Consider the following 17,609-nt stretch of genomic DNA (forward strand, 5'->3'; position numbering starts at 1 on the left):
CGGTGGCCCCCTGAAGACGGAGGGGTTTCAGGCTGTGGGCGTGAGTGTGGTGGGGACGGAGAGGAGGGGCCTTGAAGGGCCAGTGTGTTTCTGGGATAGTGAGGGCCAGGCTGGGCAGGCTGGCGCATCCTACTTCTTCAGGCCGGTGTGCAATGAGTGAGCAGGAAAACTCGGCGCCATTTTTTTTTTTTTTTTTGCGGTACGTGGGCCTCTCGCTGTTGTGGCCTCTCCCGCCACGGAGCACAGGCTCCGGACGCGCAGGCTCAGCGGCCATGGCTCACGGGCCCAGCCGCTCCACGGCATGTGGTATCTTCCCGGCCTGGGGGCACGAACCTGTGTCCCCTGCATTGGCAGGCGGACTCTCAACCACTGCGCCACTAGGGAATCCCTCGGCGCCTTTCTTAGAGCTTTCATCACTCTTTAATTACAGTGTAACAGAGCAAGGAAGTGTGCGTGAACCCCTAGAAGGGACACGTGCCTCAGAGTCCCCCACACCCAGCTGCCCCGGACGTTGTGTGCAGGCCACAGGGAGTGGCGGCTCCGTCGGAGGGGTCCCTGCCGAGGGGGCCCCGCACCTGCCCCAGTGCCCTGGAGGGGGCCCGGCGGAGGCCCCTTTAAGTAGCACTGTGAATGGGCGCCAAGGAGAAGTGGGGATACACGGGGACACCAGGGCCCCCAGGATGGCCTCGGCGGCGTGACTCCAGCTCCGCCAGCTCCCTTCATTGCCTGTTTCCTGGGCTGCATGACGGGCCTGGGCACGCGTGAGGGTGGAGGGGCCCCACCGCCGCCAGGAGCTCTCTTCCAGGCCTGGGGGAACACGAGGCCCCAGGGGAGCCCTGACCTTGTGCATTTCCCCGTGCGCCCCACGAGGGATCCGTGCTGGACCTACCAGGCCTGCTCCAAGGCGGAGTCTCCAACCAGGACCCGCGGGCCCCTATGTCCAGGCACCAGGCCCTCCTGGGAGGCAGCTGGCGTGTGTAGGAGGGAGGCTCTGGCCAGCTCAGCCTGAGACTGGGTCTGGAGTCCGGGGTGAGGCTCCTTCCCCCGCCCACGGAGCCGGGCAGGGCTGGCAGGTGCTGGCAGGGGTGGGCGTGGTCACCCTTGGACAGGCTCACCTCCTGGGCTGCCCTACCACTCTGTGCTCTTCCAGGGAAGGTGCCCCCGTGGCTCTTGGCGGAGGGTCTGAAGGACTCGGGCCAGCCGAGGAAGCCGGTCAGAGGGGCCAGGAGCAGTGTCCGTCCTCAGTCCTCAGTGGCCGGGGCCCCTGCGGGCTGTCTGCGGAAGCCCTGCGGCTTGGGGAGCCCGGCCTGCCCGGGAAGACGATGGTGGCGTACTCGGTCTGCTCCGGGACACAGGGGGCCGGGGGCTCCGGGGTCTTCTCTCGCCACTGGAAGTCCAGCTCCCCGTAGTCCACGGTGCACGCAGGCCCGGTGGAGGAGCCCTCCTTCTTGGGGAGAGAAGAAGGGACGGGTCGTCGGTCTCCGAGGGGCGCACACACACACACACACACACACACACACACACACACACACACACACACACACACACACACACACACACACACACACACACACACTCTCTCTCTCTCTCTCTCTCTCTCTCTCTCTCTCTCTCTCTCTCTCTCTCTCTTAAACGCGCGCGCACAGCAGGGCAGGGCTGGCCACCCAACCTCGGACACGCAGCGGTGGCGCGCGAGGGGCGTGGCTGCTCTGAGGCCGCCCCCCCCCTCCCCCCCGGGAGGTGCGGCCGCGGCAACAGCACTGCCAAGGGAAGGACGCTCACCGGAGGCTGATCTTCGCTCCTGCGCGCGCAGCCCTCTGCAGAGAAGCACAGGAGTCAGGGAGCCCCGAGGCCCTGCTGTCGTGGCGGGGGTCTCAGGGGTCCCTGGGAAGGGACCTGGGTTGTCTGGTCCCCAGGGCCCGCCTGGCTTCCAGGCCTCACGTGCGGCCCAGCCCAGTGCGCAGCGCCCGCTCGGCTGGCGCAGCACACACAGCGGGCGCATCATCAGTGATCCCCGCACGTTCTCAAAAATATTTAAAGGCGGAAAGAGCGATTCCCTGGAGAGATGACCTCCCACAGGGGCTTTGCTCTCAGCTGGGCTGCACCCCTACCCCACTCAAGGGGTGGGGTGTCCTCAGCGGTCTCCAGGCCTGAGGTGGCTGTGGCTTTCACCTTGGGCGCCCAGCGGTTAGAAGAGCTTTCAGTGTCCTGCAGCCTAAGGTGCAGCCTGAGGTGACTCAGCCTTGCGGGGGGGCTGCCCTCCCCACTCCCCTCCCTCACACCCCTCCTGAGAGCAGGCACAGGGGTTGTGAGGGGACCACAGACCCTGGGAAGCCCAGTCTGGCCCCTCCCTGTGGGGGGACATGGAGGGGGTAGGAGCAGGGGAGGGGTGAAGGGAGGGAGACTGTGGGCTGCGCCTGTGGAGACTGGCGCGGCCTTACCCCGAGTGGCCCAGAGGAAGACGGCTGCCAGGACCCAGGTCAGCAGCACCAGCAGCAGAGCTCCCAGCAGGACGCTTGTGACACGGGCGACCAGGCCCTGTAACTGGCCTTCGGTCCTGGGTGGGGGGCTGGGGCGCTCTGTGGGCAGCTCCAGGACTCCCTCTGCAGGGGCAACAGGACAGGAGTCAGAGCCGGGGGACGCAGGGCCCTGCCCTCTGCGAGTCCTAGACCTGCGCTGACCAGTCTCGCCCCGGCCTGCACCCCGGCACAGCTTCCGAGCACGAGCTCATCCTGAGAGGCGCCTGCCACCGGCCTCTTCCTCGAGGACAAGTGGGTCTGGGGGTGCTTCCAGGCACGCAGAGCCAGGGCCGTGGGTCGCCGTGGTCCTGGGTGTGGGACAGCCCTGGAATGGAGCCTGGCGACCCCTGCCCGCGATGCCCCATGGCTGAGGCTGCTCCTGCTGGCTGCCCAGACCCCGCCCTGCTCACCCATGCCCTCGGGTCGCCGACGCCCTCACCTGTCACCGTGAGCTCCGCAGGCCGGCTCTCGTTGATCTGCGTCTTGGGGGGCAGGTAGATGGCCCCACAGAAGTAGACGCCGCTGTCATTGCGCTGGGCGGCCATGATGCTCATGTGGAAGTGTCGCCCGCCGGGCAGCGGCGTGACGTGGAAGCGCCGGTCCCGGCCAGGCTGGCTGCGGTCCTCGGGGAAGGCGGCCAGCTTGTCTGTCTGGTTGCTGGGGCTCATGCGGTACCAGTTGAGGACGAAGTGCTCGGGCTTGCTGGAGAAGCTGCAGGTGAAGGTGGCGTTCGCCCCCTCGGGCACAGTGAGCCGGGCCGGGGAGAAGGTGAGGGGGCTCCAGGGCCTGCTGGGGGCATCTGAGGGGTGGAGAGAGGAGCAGTGGGCGGGTGTGCGGAAGGGGTATGGAGCCCGCCCACCAGACCCTCCCCGCCCACTCTCCCATGGCCTGTCGATGGGAAGGTTGTGCAGTGCTTCTGGGGACGGGTGCTCGCCTCTCACGGGCCGCTCCGGGGTGCGACTTTGTCCTTTGACTCTACTGAGACCTGGGGCCAGGCTGCGATCTGGCTCTGACCTCCAGGCCCTCGCTTTTCCCCCTCCGCAGTGGTGGTTTAAGGGCCTTCACCCTCTCCCTCCTTGAGTCCCAGTTGCCAGTCCCCGCAGGCCTGACCCCCACGCTCCCTGCGCTGGGGGAGGGGGAGGGTAACTGGGAGGCCGGGCTGGGCTGGTGGGGGCGTCCCACGGAGAACCCAGCCCCGGCAGGCTCCAGCTCAGAACCAGCTCAGAGCTGGGAGCGCCCCCTCCACTCCCCCCGTGGGCACTGCTGACTGGGCGTGCCACGACTGCGGACTGGTGCCCAGAGGCCAGCGCGGACGAGCCTGGGCTCTGTCTGCAGGCCCCACCTGGGGATGCCCCGCCACGTGCAGGGGCCCGCCTTGCCGACACACACACGCAGCTCACGTTGGCACGCGCACGCACGGGTGTGCATGCCCTCACACCCAGCTCGCTGGCTGGGGGGTTGGGGGTGGGGCAGCCCCTCCCAGGAGGTGCCCAGCCGCACCCCACACAGAGTCCAGGCTGACGTGATGGCCCAGGTCGCAGGGAGGGGCCCCGGTTGGGACCCACATGTGGCCAAACCCACACCCGGTGCTTTAGCCCCTGCGGACGGCTCATGCTGGGAGCTTGCGCAGTGGCCCCTGATTTGCACACAGTGGCAGGCCTGAGGCTGCCCCCCAAGACCCAGCCCCCCTCAGCCCCCTGCCCGCTCCTCCAGGGAGGGGGACACCCCCAGCCCCTGTGGAGGGGCAGCTCTGTGCAGGGCTGGCGGTTGTCTTCGCATCTCTGTGGAGGCCCGTCCCACTGGCAAGGAGGGGCGGGGGCAGCGGGGAGGCCGGGGCGGCCTGAGGGCGGCCAGGCCTCCCCTCTCAGCCAGGCCCACTGCCCCGCGGGGCCCGCATCTGCTCCCCTGCCACCGCCCTGCCGCCGCTTCGGTACCTGCTGGACACAGACTTGGTCGAAGTCGCGCGGGGGTGATGGTGCACCGGATCCGAGAGTCCTGCTCTGCACAAGGCCCTTGGGCGCCCCCCACCCCAGGGCTCCCACCTGCACCGAGCCCGCCTCTGGGTCCGGAGACCCAGGGCGCCTCACAGGTACCCCAGGAGCCGCTGTTCTGGGTGGTGCCCCCAGACTGTGCTCCCAGCCGTCCTGTGTCCACGCCACCCCCCCTTTCCCACCTGCCAAGGCCTCGAGTGAGCCCCCTGGGGAGCCTCCCTTCCTGCACAGGCCCCTCCATCAGGGCCCCCGTGAGCGCCTGTGGGGACCTCTGCTGGCGAGCCCGCATGGACGGGCCGCTCGTCTTCAGTGCAGGCCCTCGCCGCCCCCCCATTCGCCAGCCTGAACTGGTGGCCATTTGAGTGTCTTGTCCACCTGCTTGCTCTCTGTGGGGCTCTCACAGAATCTGGACCTGAGTAGCTGGGACCCTGGGCTACGTAGGTCCCTGGCCTGGTTCTCTGCATGGCTCCCCTGCTGCCCCTCAGACCCCTACCCCAGCCCAGCCCTACCTGGACGCCTGTCCCCCCCGCCCCCCCGGACCCTCACAGTGTGGGCAGAGGCAGGGGCTGGATGCAGCTGCTGGGGGGCCGGCCTGGGACACAGGTCAAGGGCAGTGTCCATGGGGTAGTGTGGGAGGGGACAGCCCATCACCCGGGGCCGCTCGGGACCCAACACTGACCAGGAAGCAGCCGCCTCCCCAAAGGGGCTCCCGGCGGCCCGGCCAGCGTGCAGGGCCACAGGGGGGACCCTCACGGGGCGCTCAGAGGCCCCCCAGATGGAGAAAGATGGTTCCCTGGAACGAGAGCCCAGAAGCATCACGGGAAGCAGAGCAGAGGGAGTGTGGGGCTGGAGACCTCAGGGCTGAGATGGCGCTGGGAACAGGCGGGAGAGCCAGATGGGGCCTGGGCTCCTGTGTGACCCCCACCCCTCTACATCAGCCTTGGCCTGGGATGCTAACAGAGCTTCTTCCCGAGTCCTGGGGTCCCCTTTATCCCTGCAGGATGGATGTCTGTGCATCTTTTCTTATGTTGTTTGAGTAATTGAAAATTTAAATGTTGTCTGTTTATGTAATAATGGAATGTCAGTGAGGGGTCTCCAGGCTTGTTTTTCTGTTTGGGGAGTGGGTTGAGGAGAGAGCCGCTGAGCCTCAGCAGGGTCAGGAGGGAGAGACCCTGGGGGGTGCCTGGGTGTGGGGCACACTGTGAGCACCAAGGTGGCACCGGCCCGGCTCCCGTGGAGGGAGGCCTGGCACGGGCTCAGGGCGGCCTTAGAGACCACATTTCACAGCTACCATCTAACACCTGATTTAGGCAACACCCACCAGTGGGTGCTGAAAGCATTGCCCAGCGGACTGCTGGGTCCCTACCTCAGGTCTCTGATTCATCCCGAAGGGAGAAGAGCACCTCCCCCCCCCCCCCGTGCTTTGCAGTGGACCCAGAGGGAGCGACCCTGTATGACGGGTCTCCGATGGGTGCCCCAAGAAGGACCATCATGTCTGTGACCTCCCAGGTGGCAGGTGCTTGCACACCTGGCCTGGCTCCTTCAGGAATGCCAGCAGCGGCAACAAAAGCAGAAACAGACAGGTGGGGCTACGTCAAGCTAAAAAGCTTCTGCACAGCAAAGGACACCATCAAAAAATGAAAAGGCAGCATAGTGAATGGGAGAAAATACTTGCAAATCAGATATCTGATAAGGGGTTGATATCCAAAGTATATAAAAAACTCTTACAACTTAATAGCAAAAAAACAAACAATCTGATTAAAATGTGGGCAGAGGACCTGAAGAGACATTTTTCCAAAGAAGACATGCTGATGGCCAACAGACACATGAAAAGAGAGATGCTCAACGTCACTGATCATCAGGGAAATGCAAGTAAAAACCACAATGAGGTATCACCTCACGCCCGTCGGAATGGCCTCGTCAAGAAGTCTAGAGATAAAAAAAAAAAAAAAAAGAAGTCTAGAGATAACAAGTGGTGAAGAAGACATGGAGAAAAGGGAATGGAAACTGGCACAGATGCTGTTGGAACAGTACGGAGGTTCCTTAAAAACTAAACACAGAACTACCATGTGACCCAGCAATTTCACTTCTTAGTATTGTCTGAAGAAAATGAAAACATTAATTTAAAAGATATATACACCCCAATGTTCACTGCAGCACTATTTACAATTGCCGAGATACAGAAGCGACCTCAGTGCCCATCGACAGAGGAATGGATAAAGAAGATGTGGTATATATACAATGGAATACTACTCAGCCATAAAAGAGAATGAAATCTTGCCACTTGAGACAGCTTGGATGGACCTAGAGAATATTTGTCTTTCTCTGCCTGAAGTAAGTCAGGCAGAGAAAGACAAATACTGTATGATTTCACTTATATGTGGAATCTAAAAAAACCCCAAAAAAACAAAACGAGACAAAAACTGAGCTCATGGATATACAGAACAGATCGGCAGTTTCCAGAGGTAGGGGCTGGGGAAATGGGTGAAGGTGGTCAAAAGGTACAAACTTCCAGGCATAAAATAAATAAGTCCTTGGGGTGTGATGTGCGGCAGGGTGACTAGAGTTAATAATTCTGTGTTGCGTATTTGAAAGTAGCTAGGAAAGTGGATCTTGATAGTTCTTTTCACAAGAAAAAAATCTGGTAACTGTATATGGTGATGATATTAGCTGGGCCTACTGAGGTGATCATTTTGGAATATATACAAATACAAATACACTGTATGCCTGAAACTAATATAATGCTATGCCGATTACACCTCAAAAACTCCTAATTCTAAGGATTTCCATATCTAAAATAAAATTGAGATTCGATTAAAAACAAACAAACAAACAAAAATGCCTGCTGTAGGTCAGAGGAGGCTGAGGACAGTGGCGTCCGGCTGAAGCTGAGGGTCTGGACTCGGCTCCGTCAGGGAAAGAGCCCAGCCAGACGGCAGGCTCGGGACGCAAGGGCATCTGATCTATGGGACTGCGTCAGCCACCATCCCGGGCGTTAGGAGAGTCTGTGACTAACGCTCAGGTGACCAGCAGTGCACGGATGGAGAGGGCTGTGGGCTGCGCCGGCCCCCAAATACCCGCGTTCAGCAGCACCCTGGAATGTGACCTTATTGGGAACAGGGTCTTTGCTGATGTGATCCGTTGAGATGAGGTGTGGGGTTGGCGGCCCCTAACCCGACACGACCGTGTCCTTACTGGGGAAAAGGGGATGCGTGGACAGCTCCACACACGGGAGGACGCCGTGTGACACAGAGCAGAGCTGGGGTGACGTGTCCACAGGCCGAGGGACACCAAGCATCGTCACCACCGCCTGCAGCTGGGAGAGACCTGGAACCACGTCTTACTCGCAGCCTGGGGAGGAAGGGACCCCGTGACACCGAGGTCCGACTTCCAGCCTCCAGAACCGCCGGCCCATAAGCTTCTGTGGTTCCAGCCGCCCGCCTGGTGTGGGAGTTTGCTACGGCAGCCCCAGCAAACTAACACAGAAAGCCAATGTGCCAGGGTTACCAAATTGAAGACTCTGGGTGAGGGTGTTCACTGCTGTGTTTCGGTAACTTTTCTGTATCTTTCAAATATTTTTCAAGTTTGTACATTGAAAAAAATAACACATATCTGACTTAAAAAAATGTGTCATAGGCTGGGCCAGACAGTTCTTATAAGATCGAATTCTCATGACGCTATAAAGCAGGCATTATTATCAGCAAACTGCAGGTGGGAAAACCGCAGCTCAGAGAGGTTAAGGGACCTGCCTGAGGGCACAAAGCTCACCAGTGTCGGCTTCAGCTGGAACTCAAGGCCGGCCCCTTTCACGTTTTGATTTTCCCCTGCTTTGGGAAGGGGCCCTGGTGGGGAGTGGGTGGCGAGGGCAAGTCACAGCGCCTCCCGAACCCCCGGGCCTTGGTTCCTCCTCCCGGGATGACACGCACCCTGTCTCCACCCACACCCCGTCTCCACCGCATGCCGTGCCTGGGCTCCGCAAGCCTCCGCACAGGGCACCTTTTGGCCACAGGCTCTTGGACCACTGACTGCAGCTGTGAGTTTCCTCCGTCCATCCTGAGAGCGAGGCCAGGTGTGGGGAAAAAGCAGGGCGACCTGGGCGCTGAGCAGGTGCTGAGCAGGCCCGGCTAGGCAGAGACAACTGAGGGCCTCTGGGCACAGAATCCAAGACTGGCAGCCAGTGGGGGTCAGGCAGCCTCACCTCGGCTTGGCCCTTCTAGGGCCCTTGGCCCCTGAGCCCAGCGAGGTCTAGAGGACAGGCCCTGGGTCTGGCTGGGGAACCCTTCCCATCAGGGCAGCACCGGGCGCAGTGGCTGAGGGCAGGGCAGCCAGGAGGGGCCTCTCCCTGAGCACCGCTTTGGCCATGGGCCTGCAGGGCCTGCCTAGGGGACAGCCCGCACTGAGGGGCTTGGGGCCGGGACCCGCTCCAGAACCTGCTGTGGGCGCTCCCAGATGTGCCCGGGCACTGTGCTCCAGGGCAGCTCGTCCAGAGGCCCAGGTGGGGCTCATCCCAGGCCCACGACGGGATGGGTCTTTACTGGAACTGTTGCACTTTTGACATAATTGGAGAAACATCTCCAGGCCACCCAGCCTGTGCCCTCATGGAACCAGTCAGTCCCTTCCCCCCAGGGAAACACAAGTGGGGCCGAGGTCTGGGGCTCTGGCCGCCCAGCCCTTTCATCCTACGGAGAGGGCCATGAGCTTGCCCGTCCCTCGGGACTCCCAGGAAGAGCTGGGATACTCCTGCCTGCTCACAAGCAAGGAAGGGACTCACCACCAGGTGAGGGGAGTGGGTTAGGAGCCAGAGCCCAGAGAGGGCCCTTCACCTGCCCAAAGCCACACAGCGCCCTGCCAGGGGCCGTGCTGGGCCTCAGGGGCCTGGTTCCCCCCACACCCCCGCCAGAGACTGAGAACCGGAGGTCTTTGCCCAGCCTGACCCCCCGCCACCCAGCCCCGACCCACATACCTAGGAGCCATCCTGGCTGCCAGCCCAGCTGCAGCACGGCCCAGACGAGTGGCCACAGTGCCCGCGGGGTCCCCATGCCCGGAGCGCCAGCCCGCCCGGCATGCTGTCTCCTCCACTGCTTGCAGAAGTGCAGGAGGAAAGGAACGTGTCCGGGTCAGGTCGCAGGGCCACGCCCCAAGCCCCTTCCCCCCCCTTCCTCCTCCTGCCCTTGGGCAGGGAGCTGGTGGGAGGGAGAGAGATGCTCTGCACAGAGACGAGGTGAGAGAGAGGGAGAGAGAAACAGAGAGACGGAGGCAGGTGGAGGGGGAGGTGGGTTTGGCCCCCTTCCTCCCACTGCGGGGGAGGGGCGTCTCCATCCCGGGCATTCTTGTCTCTGTATTTGTTGTTGACTCTTCCGGAGCCTGTGGGTCCGCTGGGAGGGGGTGCAGGGTCTTCTCTGCTCCCCTTCCCCAGCCGTCCCTCTGCCCTCTCTGGGCTTAGGTCCCTGGAGCCACAGTGTTTGAAGCATCACAGGCACCACCAGGCCTCTACTGCCCGCCCCCGCCACCCGGCGGGCTGTGGGCAGTGGTCACACTGCTGCCCCCAGTGGGCAGTGAGGGTCTGGGGCCTTTCCTCCAGGCCCACCTAAGACCCTTTCCCTTTTGTCCTACCCAGGGTCCTGGGCCCCTCCCTGCCCCCATGGTGACCCTGCTAGCCCTGTGCTGAGGGGCGTCGGGGCTGGGGGCGGCCGCGTTTCCAGATCTTTCCACTATCAGCAGCTTCCTGAGCCCCTCCAGTGCCGGGGCTTGACGGGTAATGCAGACCTCACCTTCCAGGACTGACTTGCCTCAGGCTGGGGGAGGTCCTGGGGTCCGTGACCCGCCTCCCCCCCCACCCCGCCCCCGCACAGCCGGAACATTTGTGAAGTGATTGGATTATTCACCGCATTTCGCTCTAAGCGTTTTGTTCTAATGAATGGAAAACAGGAAAAATAAAACTGCTGATATTAGTGGCGCAATGTGTAGGTCTCGTCGGCTAAGATGACAGAGACTGAAACCGCCCGACAGCTGCTGTTCAGCTCCGGCTCTGAGACACTCAGGGTTCGCTGTGAAGGGAAAACATTAAAGAAAGCTGAAACGGTGGGAAAAGAGCATCAAAGACGATGTCTCGGGCGCGCCGCTGGCGGAGGAGACTTCAGCGGCAAACAGAGGGCCACTCCCCAAGCCTCAGCTGCTGAGGCCCCAGCACGGCGAGGCCTGGAGCGTGGGAGGGGTCCCTGCCGACCAGGTGCGCTCCGAGAGCGTCGAGCGTCGGGGGGCAAGCTGGCCAGTTGGCTCAGGTGGCTGGTATGGGAGAGAGTGGCCGCAGCTGACCCCTGTGACACCCCATGCCGACAGGCATCTCCTGGCAAACCCTCCCCCCTGGCCTCCCCTCGGGGGGCTGCAGCCCTGGGGGGGGCTCCTGTCAGCCCAGGGCCTCCAGGCACCCAGCACTCTGCTCGCTGCTGACCCTGTCCCCGTGAGGCATGTGGCACTCACACTGGGGCCCTGAGGCTCTGTTCTGGGGGACTCAGCTCTCCTCTGAGGACCAGGGCTGGACGAGGCTGGGCTGGAGGGTGGGGGTGTGCTCTGAGCTGGGAGGTGTTGTCTGACCCTGGGGGGGGTCTCCTCACTACCCCTCACCTCAGTTCCATCTGCGAGAGCTCAGACTGTGTCCACAAAGGGCGATGCAGGCCCTTCCTCACCCGCCCACCTCCCTCCCTCACCCTCTGTCCCTCCCCCTTCTCCCCCTTCCTTTCCTCTCCCCGCTTCCCTTCCTCTCCCCCTTTCCCTTCCTCTCCCCCCTTGCCTTCCTCTCCCCCCATTCCCTTCCTCTCCCCCCATTCTCTTCCTCTCCCCCTTCCCTTCCTCTCCCCCCATTCTCTTCCTCTCCCCCCTTCCCTTCTTCTCTCCCCTTCCCTTCCTCTCCCCCCCATTCTCTTCCTCTCCCCCCTTCCCTTCTTCTCTCCCCTTCCCTTCCTCTCCCCCATTCTCTTCCTCTCCCCCCTTCCCTTCCTCTGCCCCCATTCTCTTCCTCTCCCCCCTTCCCTTCCTCTCCTCCCCATTCCCTTCCTCTCCCCCCATTCTCTTCCTCTCCCCCTTCCCTTCCTCTCCCCCCATTCTCTTCCTCTTCCCCCTTCCCTTCCTCTCCCCCCTTCCCTTCCTCTCCCCCTTCCCTTCCTCTCCCCCCTTCCCTTCCTCTCCCCTCTTCTCTTCCTCTCCCCTCTTCCCTTCCTCTCACCCCCATTCCCTTCCTCTCTCCCCATTCCCTTCCTCCCCCCTTCCCTTCCTCTCCCCCTCTTCCCTTCCTCTCCCCCCTTCCCTTCCTCTCCCCACTTCCCTTCCTCTCCCCCCTTCCTTTCCTCTCCCCCCTTCTCTTCCTCTCCCCCCATTCCCTTCCTCTCCCCCCTTCCCTTCCTCTCCCCACTTCCCTTCCTCTCCCCCCTTCCCTTCCTCTCCCCTCTTCTCTTCCTCTCACCCCCATTCCCTTCCTCTCTCCCCATTCCCTTCCTCCCCCCTTCCCTTCCTCTCCCCACTTCCCTTCCTCTCCTTCCTTCCCTTCCTCTCCCCCCATTCTCTTCCTCTCCCCCCTTCCCTTCCTCTCCCCCTTCCCTTCCTCTCCCCACTTCCCTTCCTCTCCCCCCTTCCTTTCCTCTCCCCTCTTCTCTTCCTCTCACCCCCATTCCCTTCCTCTCTCCCCATTCCCTTCCTCCCCCCTTCCCTTCCTCTCCCCCTCTTCCCTTCCTCTCCCCCCTTCCCTTCCTCTCCCCACTTCCCTTCCTCTCCCCCCTTCCCTTCCTCTCCCCTCTTCTCTTCCTCTCACCCCCATTCCCTTCCTCTCTCCCCATTCCCTTCCTCCCCCCTTCCCTTCCTCTCCCCACTTCCCTTCCTCTCCCCCCTTCCTTTCCTCTCCCCCCATTCCCTTCCTCTCCCCCCATTCTCTTCCTCTCCCCCCATTCCCTTCCTCTCCCCCCATTCCCTTCCTCTCCCCCCCCTTCCCTTCCTCTCCCCTCCTGATTTTCCCCTCCCTCCGGCCTCTTAACCCCTGCCCCGCTGACACCCCTGGGACTGTGGGCTGGCGGGGGGGACCCAGACTCAGGAGGCTGAAAGGGACCCAGAGACTGTGGAGGTGGGGAGGGGGTGCACATGGCCTGGGGTCGGCAGGACCAGCAGAGCAACTGGGTCAGAGCCAGGGAGGGACGCAGGCAAGTGAGGGATGGGGTAGGAGCCCCAGAGCCTCCGGGGTGCTGGCCCCCCAAAGTCAGCTCCCCCGTGCTTATCAGCTCACTCTCCCCCAAACACCCCCATCCAAACACATGCTGTCACACCACACACACACCGTCCCCCCCACACACACTGTCCCCCCACACACACTGTGCCCACCACACACACCGTGCCCACCCCACACACTGTGCCCACCTGTCCCCCTCCCTCACCATCCTTCATTAGGGACAGAATAGGCTCCCTGGATGGAGGGAAGAGGGAAGGTCAGGGCTCCATCTGTCTCCTTTCTGTGTCCCCTGATGTTTGGCCCTGTCCTTGTCCTGCATCCTTATTTCACCCCTTCAGGTTTGGGAGATTCCAGCCGGGGTCCCAGCCAGGGCCTCCGTTCCCCTGGTCCCACCTATTACCCTCTCACATGACCAGGCGCTGGACTGGGTTCATCAGAGCCAACAGGGGACCCCCAGTTCAGTGGGCTTTCCAGTGACGACAGCTGTGTGTCGTTGTCATTGAGGTGATTGCGGGTGTGCTCCCAGTTGTGAGGATAACAGAGCTGGCTCTGCACGTGGGGCCGAGTCTCTCTCTGTGATAACATTTTGCACAACTGCCATCTGCTATTACAACCAGGATGCTGCCATGGGTACGGCCCAGCAGAGGAGTGCAGAGGGCCTTGTTTTAGTTCACTGACTTGTGTGTGTTTAGTGCTGTGCGATGTAGCCATGTGACAGCCCTGGCATCCAGCCCTCTGAGATGATGCCAAGGTCCGTCACCACGGGACACCCTGTGCCTCTCTGAGCCACACCCATCTCCCTTCCGCTCTCACCCTGCATCCACTGGTCCACCCTCCAGCATATACTTTTGTCTCCACAAAGCACACAGTGGGATGGCCCGGCAGTGGCCCGCGGGGTGGGGCTCTCATGCTGCATGATCCCATGGACAGTGGTCCACGCATGCGTTTGTCTCCACTGGGATCGTCGCTGTGCCCGCATGTGCTCCGTGGCAGGTGGCACACTTGGCTCTTCTCCGCTGAGGTGCACTGGGTGGATCTAGTTTGGGGTGGTCCCGCTGGGAGGATCCCATGTGCAGGGCCTGGGTGAGCAGCAGCTTTGGTCCTGGGATCCGTGGGTGGCTGGGTGCAAGGTGCCGCGGGGTGTGTGTTCTGTGTCTGTGGGGCACCCCACCTCTACCCAGTCCATCAGGCTGCCGGCTGCTTCCTGCCCGACCAACTGCAGAAGCCCAGGGACCAGCAGTGAAGGAAGCCAACGGCCCAGAAGGTTCTCAGCAAAGCGGGCACTGAAGACGCAGGGTCTAGCTCTTAGGAGCCTGGGGAAATTTCCCTACTTGGGCCACCCACCCTTCCACCTTGAGAAGGGGGGCCCGAGAGTTTCCAGGTGTGCCGGCCAAGGTGACACGCACAGCCGGACAGGAGCGGAGGGAGAGTGGGGGAGAGGGGGCTCCCGTGCTCCTGAGGCACCACCAGAGCCGGAGGGACATTTCCATTCACAGGAGAAACACAGCAAGTGGGAGGATCATCCTGAAACTGCTTCCGAGGGGCTGGAGGGTGGTGGTGTCAGTGACCTCTGACCCAGACTGGGAGAAGCACAGTGGAAATGATGCCCCACAGCCCGGGAGGGCGGTGGATTCACAGCTAGTCTGAGGTTGGAACAGGAAATGGTTAATAGTGATTGCAAATACAAACTTTCTGCTCTATCCTGTTTCTGAAGCATTTCCCAGAAGTTAAAAAAGAGCGCCTAATTTATCTGCCCAATTTAAGAATCAAATTAAAAAATAGGGACAAAATATTTTCACCATTTATTGTACACAAGAATAATAGTTGGCTTGTTTGCTAAGGTGGTGGGTTCCCAGATTTCTTACCCCCTCATTTCTAAACTTTCTAGAATGCTGTTGGGAGTTTAAATGCAAATTTATATTTTAAATTTCCAAAAGTGTGTGTTTGGGTGTATGTGTTCATGTGTATGTGTGTGTGTAGGTTTGTAGGCGTGTGTGTGTATTCATGTGCAGGTATGTGTATGGTGTGTGTTCATGCCTGTGTAGGTGTTCATGTGTTTATGTGTTTTGTGTGTGGTGTGTGTTCACTGGTACCTGTTCCCATGTGTGCATGTGCTTATACATGGGTTGGTATTTGTATATGTGTATATGTGTGTGGTGTGTTTGTGTGTGCATAGGTATGTGTGTTTTATGGGTGTGTGTTCATGTGTGTGTAGTACACGTGTGTGAACACTTCCCTGGCCTCTCCCACTGGGTGTCATTCACGCTTCTTGCTGGCTGGTCGCCCAGGCAGCTGAGGTGCTGCCCCGCGGGCTCCGGTGCCAGACTGACCTGGGTGGACGTGCAGCTGCCCCCGTGGGCATGCAAGAGCTGCTGCCCTCTGGGCAGGCTGTCCTCAACTTGGAGGGCCGGGTCCCCTCTGCCCAGCCTGTGCCGGCTCACCCCGAAGGTGCCCCCTCGCCTGCGTCCCTTGTCCGTCCCCTCTGTTGCCCGATGCCACGGCTCCTTCCGGGACCTGGCGGAGGTGCCGGCCCCTCGCTCAGCAGCAGCTGGGCTGGACGCTGGAACTTGGGATGGCGGGAAGCGCCTTTAGGAACAGAACCGGCTGGGTGGGGGCTGCTGTCCCGGCTGCTGGCCAGGACCCCCTCCTGCTGCCTGCAGGCCCCGGACACACACCTCGACGGCATGCTTGGGCTCGGGCCTCCCGGGGGGCCACACGACCTGGGGTTCAGGGAGTGGCCCATGTTCCTGAAGCTGCACCCCCTCTGCTGAGGTCTGGGGGGCTGAGGTGAGCCCAGCACGAGCTGAGCACCACGCTTCTGCCCAAGTCTCTCTTCTTGTCTGTCTGTCTGCCTGTCTGTCTCAACCTCTCCTGTCCAGACACACAAGGTGGGGCCCTGTTGACAGAGCAAAGCCAATCAGCTGGCTGGCCTCGTGCTGGACCCAGCGACCCCTTGACCCTGACCTGGCTGCCAGCTTTGAGGCCTCCCTGCTGTGCGGTCCTGCCTCTGCCACCCTCCCCCTCCCCACCCCCGGTCCAAATGGGGCAGTTCCCTCGTCCAGGGTCGCAGTGAGGGGCTTCAGGGGAGCCAGCCAGGCGAAGAGGGTGACAGACACTCCTGCAGGAGACTGTCCTCGTGTCTCACCTGGGCTGCGGAAGGTCTGCTTTCACATGCTCCACCTGGAAGCCCCCAGTGTGAGGACTGCCCCTGCCCTCCGATCAGGGCAGTGAGTGTGAGGGGGGAGGCCAGAGAGTGTCCATGGGGAGAGGGGCCTCGGCGTCTCCCTCAGGGGGGCGATCGTATAGAAATGGTACCTGGTTTCCTGACACCGTTCTCCACCCATACCCCACCCCGGACTGGGGTCATCAGTGCCCCAGGGAGGCTGTCATAGGTTAGAAGGTGGAGGGCAGCGTAGAGGCAGAGGGCGTGGCTACGAGCCTTGTTCATAGAGCCTGTCCTTAGCGGTGCCAGCGTCCTCGCACCGGCTCCGAGGAAGGGCTTCTCCCACCCCACCTACGGGCTGCACAGTCGCACAGCCGGACCCGTGGTTCCAGGACACGCCGCACAACCCAGGAATCACGTACGGAGTGGTGCGTGCGTTTTGCTTCGCCCATCGTTTCTCTGGTCAAAAGGAAAAGGAGGCGATATTTATGCCTGAAGAATTTGTTAGCTGACCCTGTAAGTAGTTTTTGCAGGGGGCTTGGCTCGTGGGTTTGGGGAGCACATAAATGGGCAGACGGAAAGAGGTACGTGGAGGCTGACTTCCCCGGGGTCTGCACCTGGGCCTTTGGATCAGGCTCTGGGCCAGACTGAGGAGGTCCTGAGAAAGGTTGGAGGCGACAGGCTCCTTCCATTTTGAAAGGGTCCGTCTCATCACCCAAAGGTTATTTTCCAGGGCAGGGGGTGGTGAGTTATGATTCCAAGACTCTCCCCCAGAGTCAGAGACAGTTGGTGGTCTCGGAGCGGAGAGGCCTGCAGGGTGGCCTGGTGTACAGGGCTGTGGTCTGGTCTGGGCAGAGCGAGGGTGCCCACACCCAGCACGGTGTAGGCACAGCCAGGGCCGCTGTGCCTGGAGGTGCTACCAGAGAGGGAGAGCTCGGTGGGGGCTCCTTGGGCCAGGGCTACAGCCATCCCCTCAGCCCCCTGCACAGGCATGTGACAGGACAGCATGGGTGCCCACATACACACAATGGCCCCGGACTGACCAGCAAAATTCAGGACCTTAGAATTGCTATGATTGGCTGGGTGATAACCAAAAAACTCCCAGAAAATGGCTGCTAGAAGTTTATTTCTCTCTTGAAGAAGAACTCCAGAGGTAGGCGACCCTGAAGTGGTATCGTGACTCCAACTGCCCTCAAGGATTCAGGGTCTCAGCATGTGGTTTCCATCTGCAAGGTCACCTCATGGTCTAAGGTGGCTGCAGGAGTGCCAGCCATCACCTCTGCACTGATGAACAGAGAAGGTGGAAGTGGAATGGGAAAAGCTGGACTTCCCCTGGTTACCTGGTCCCATATTACAGAACCTTCCCCAAAGCACATTCCAATAATTTCCTGTTCTATCTCATTGTCACACTTAGCTGCAAGGAAGAAAGATGTCATCCAGTTGAAAGAGAGCCAAAAGGAAGTTTGAGAAATGAACAAGTCACTTGACAGGATCAGCTGTAGTCTGGACACAGACGAGGAGAGAATCAAGGAACTGGGAGAAAAATGAGAAGAAACTGCTCAGCATGCAGGGTACAGAGGCAGAGTCACGAGACAGGTGGATATAGGGAGGAGGCCCACAGGGAGGTGAACAGGCCATGGGCAGAGCATTCACTGGGGGCGAAGGCTGTGCTAAGTCTGCGCCTTGGAATTTCTAGATGGTTCTGGGCATGAACAGGCTGCAGG

General features: G+C 61.1%; 1 protein-coding gene across 1 annotated transcript; it reads right to left on the minus strand.

Moving 5' to 3' along the window:
• Positions 1-1,213: 1,213 nt before the first annotated feature.
• Positions 1,214-9,549, minus strand: PDCD1 (programmed cell death 1; the record flags this gene model as incomplete). The annotated part of the gene is made up of 5 exons (XM_082841065.1): positions 1,214-1,447; positions 1,783-1,817; positions 2,442-2,603; positions 2,959-3,318; positions 9,474-9,549. 5 exons carry the CDS (start codon positions 9,547-9,549, stop codon positions 1,214-1,216), a joined length of 867 nt encoding a protein of 288 aa, XP_082697191.1.
• Between the last annotated feature and the right edge of the window lie 8,060 nt (positions 9,550-17,609).

The sequence above is a fragment of the Leucopleurus acutus genome (assembly GCF_964270905.1).
Source record: "Leucopleurus acutus genome assembly, chromosome: 6".
Classification (NCBI taxonomy): Eukaryota; Metazoa; Chordata; class Mammalia; order Artiodactyla; family Delphinidae; genus Leucopleurus; species Leucopleurus acutus.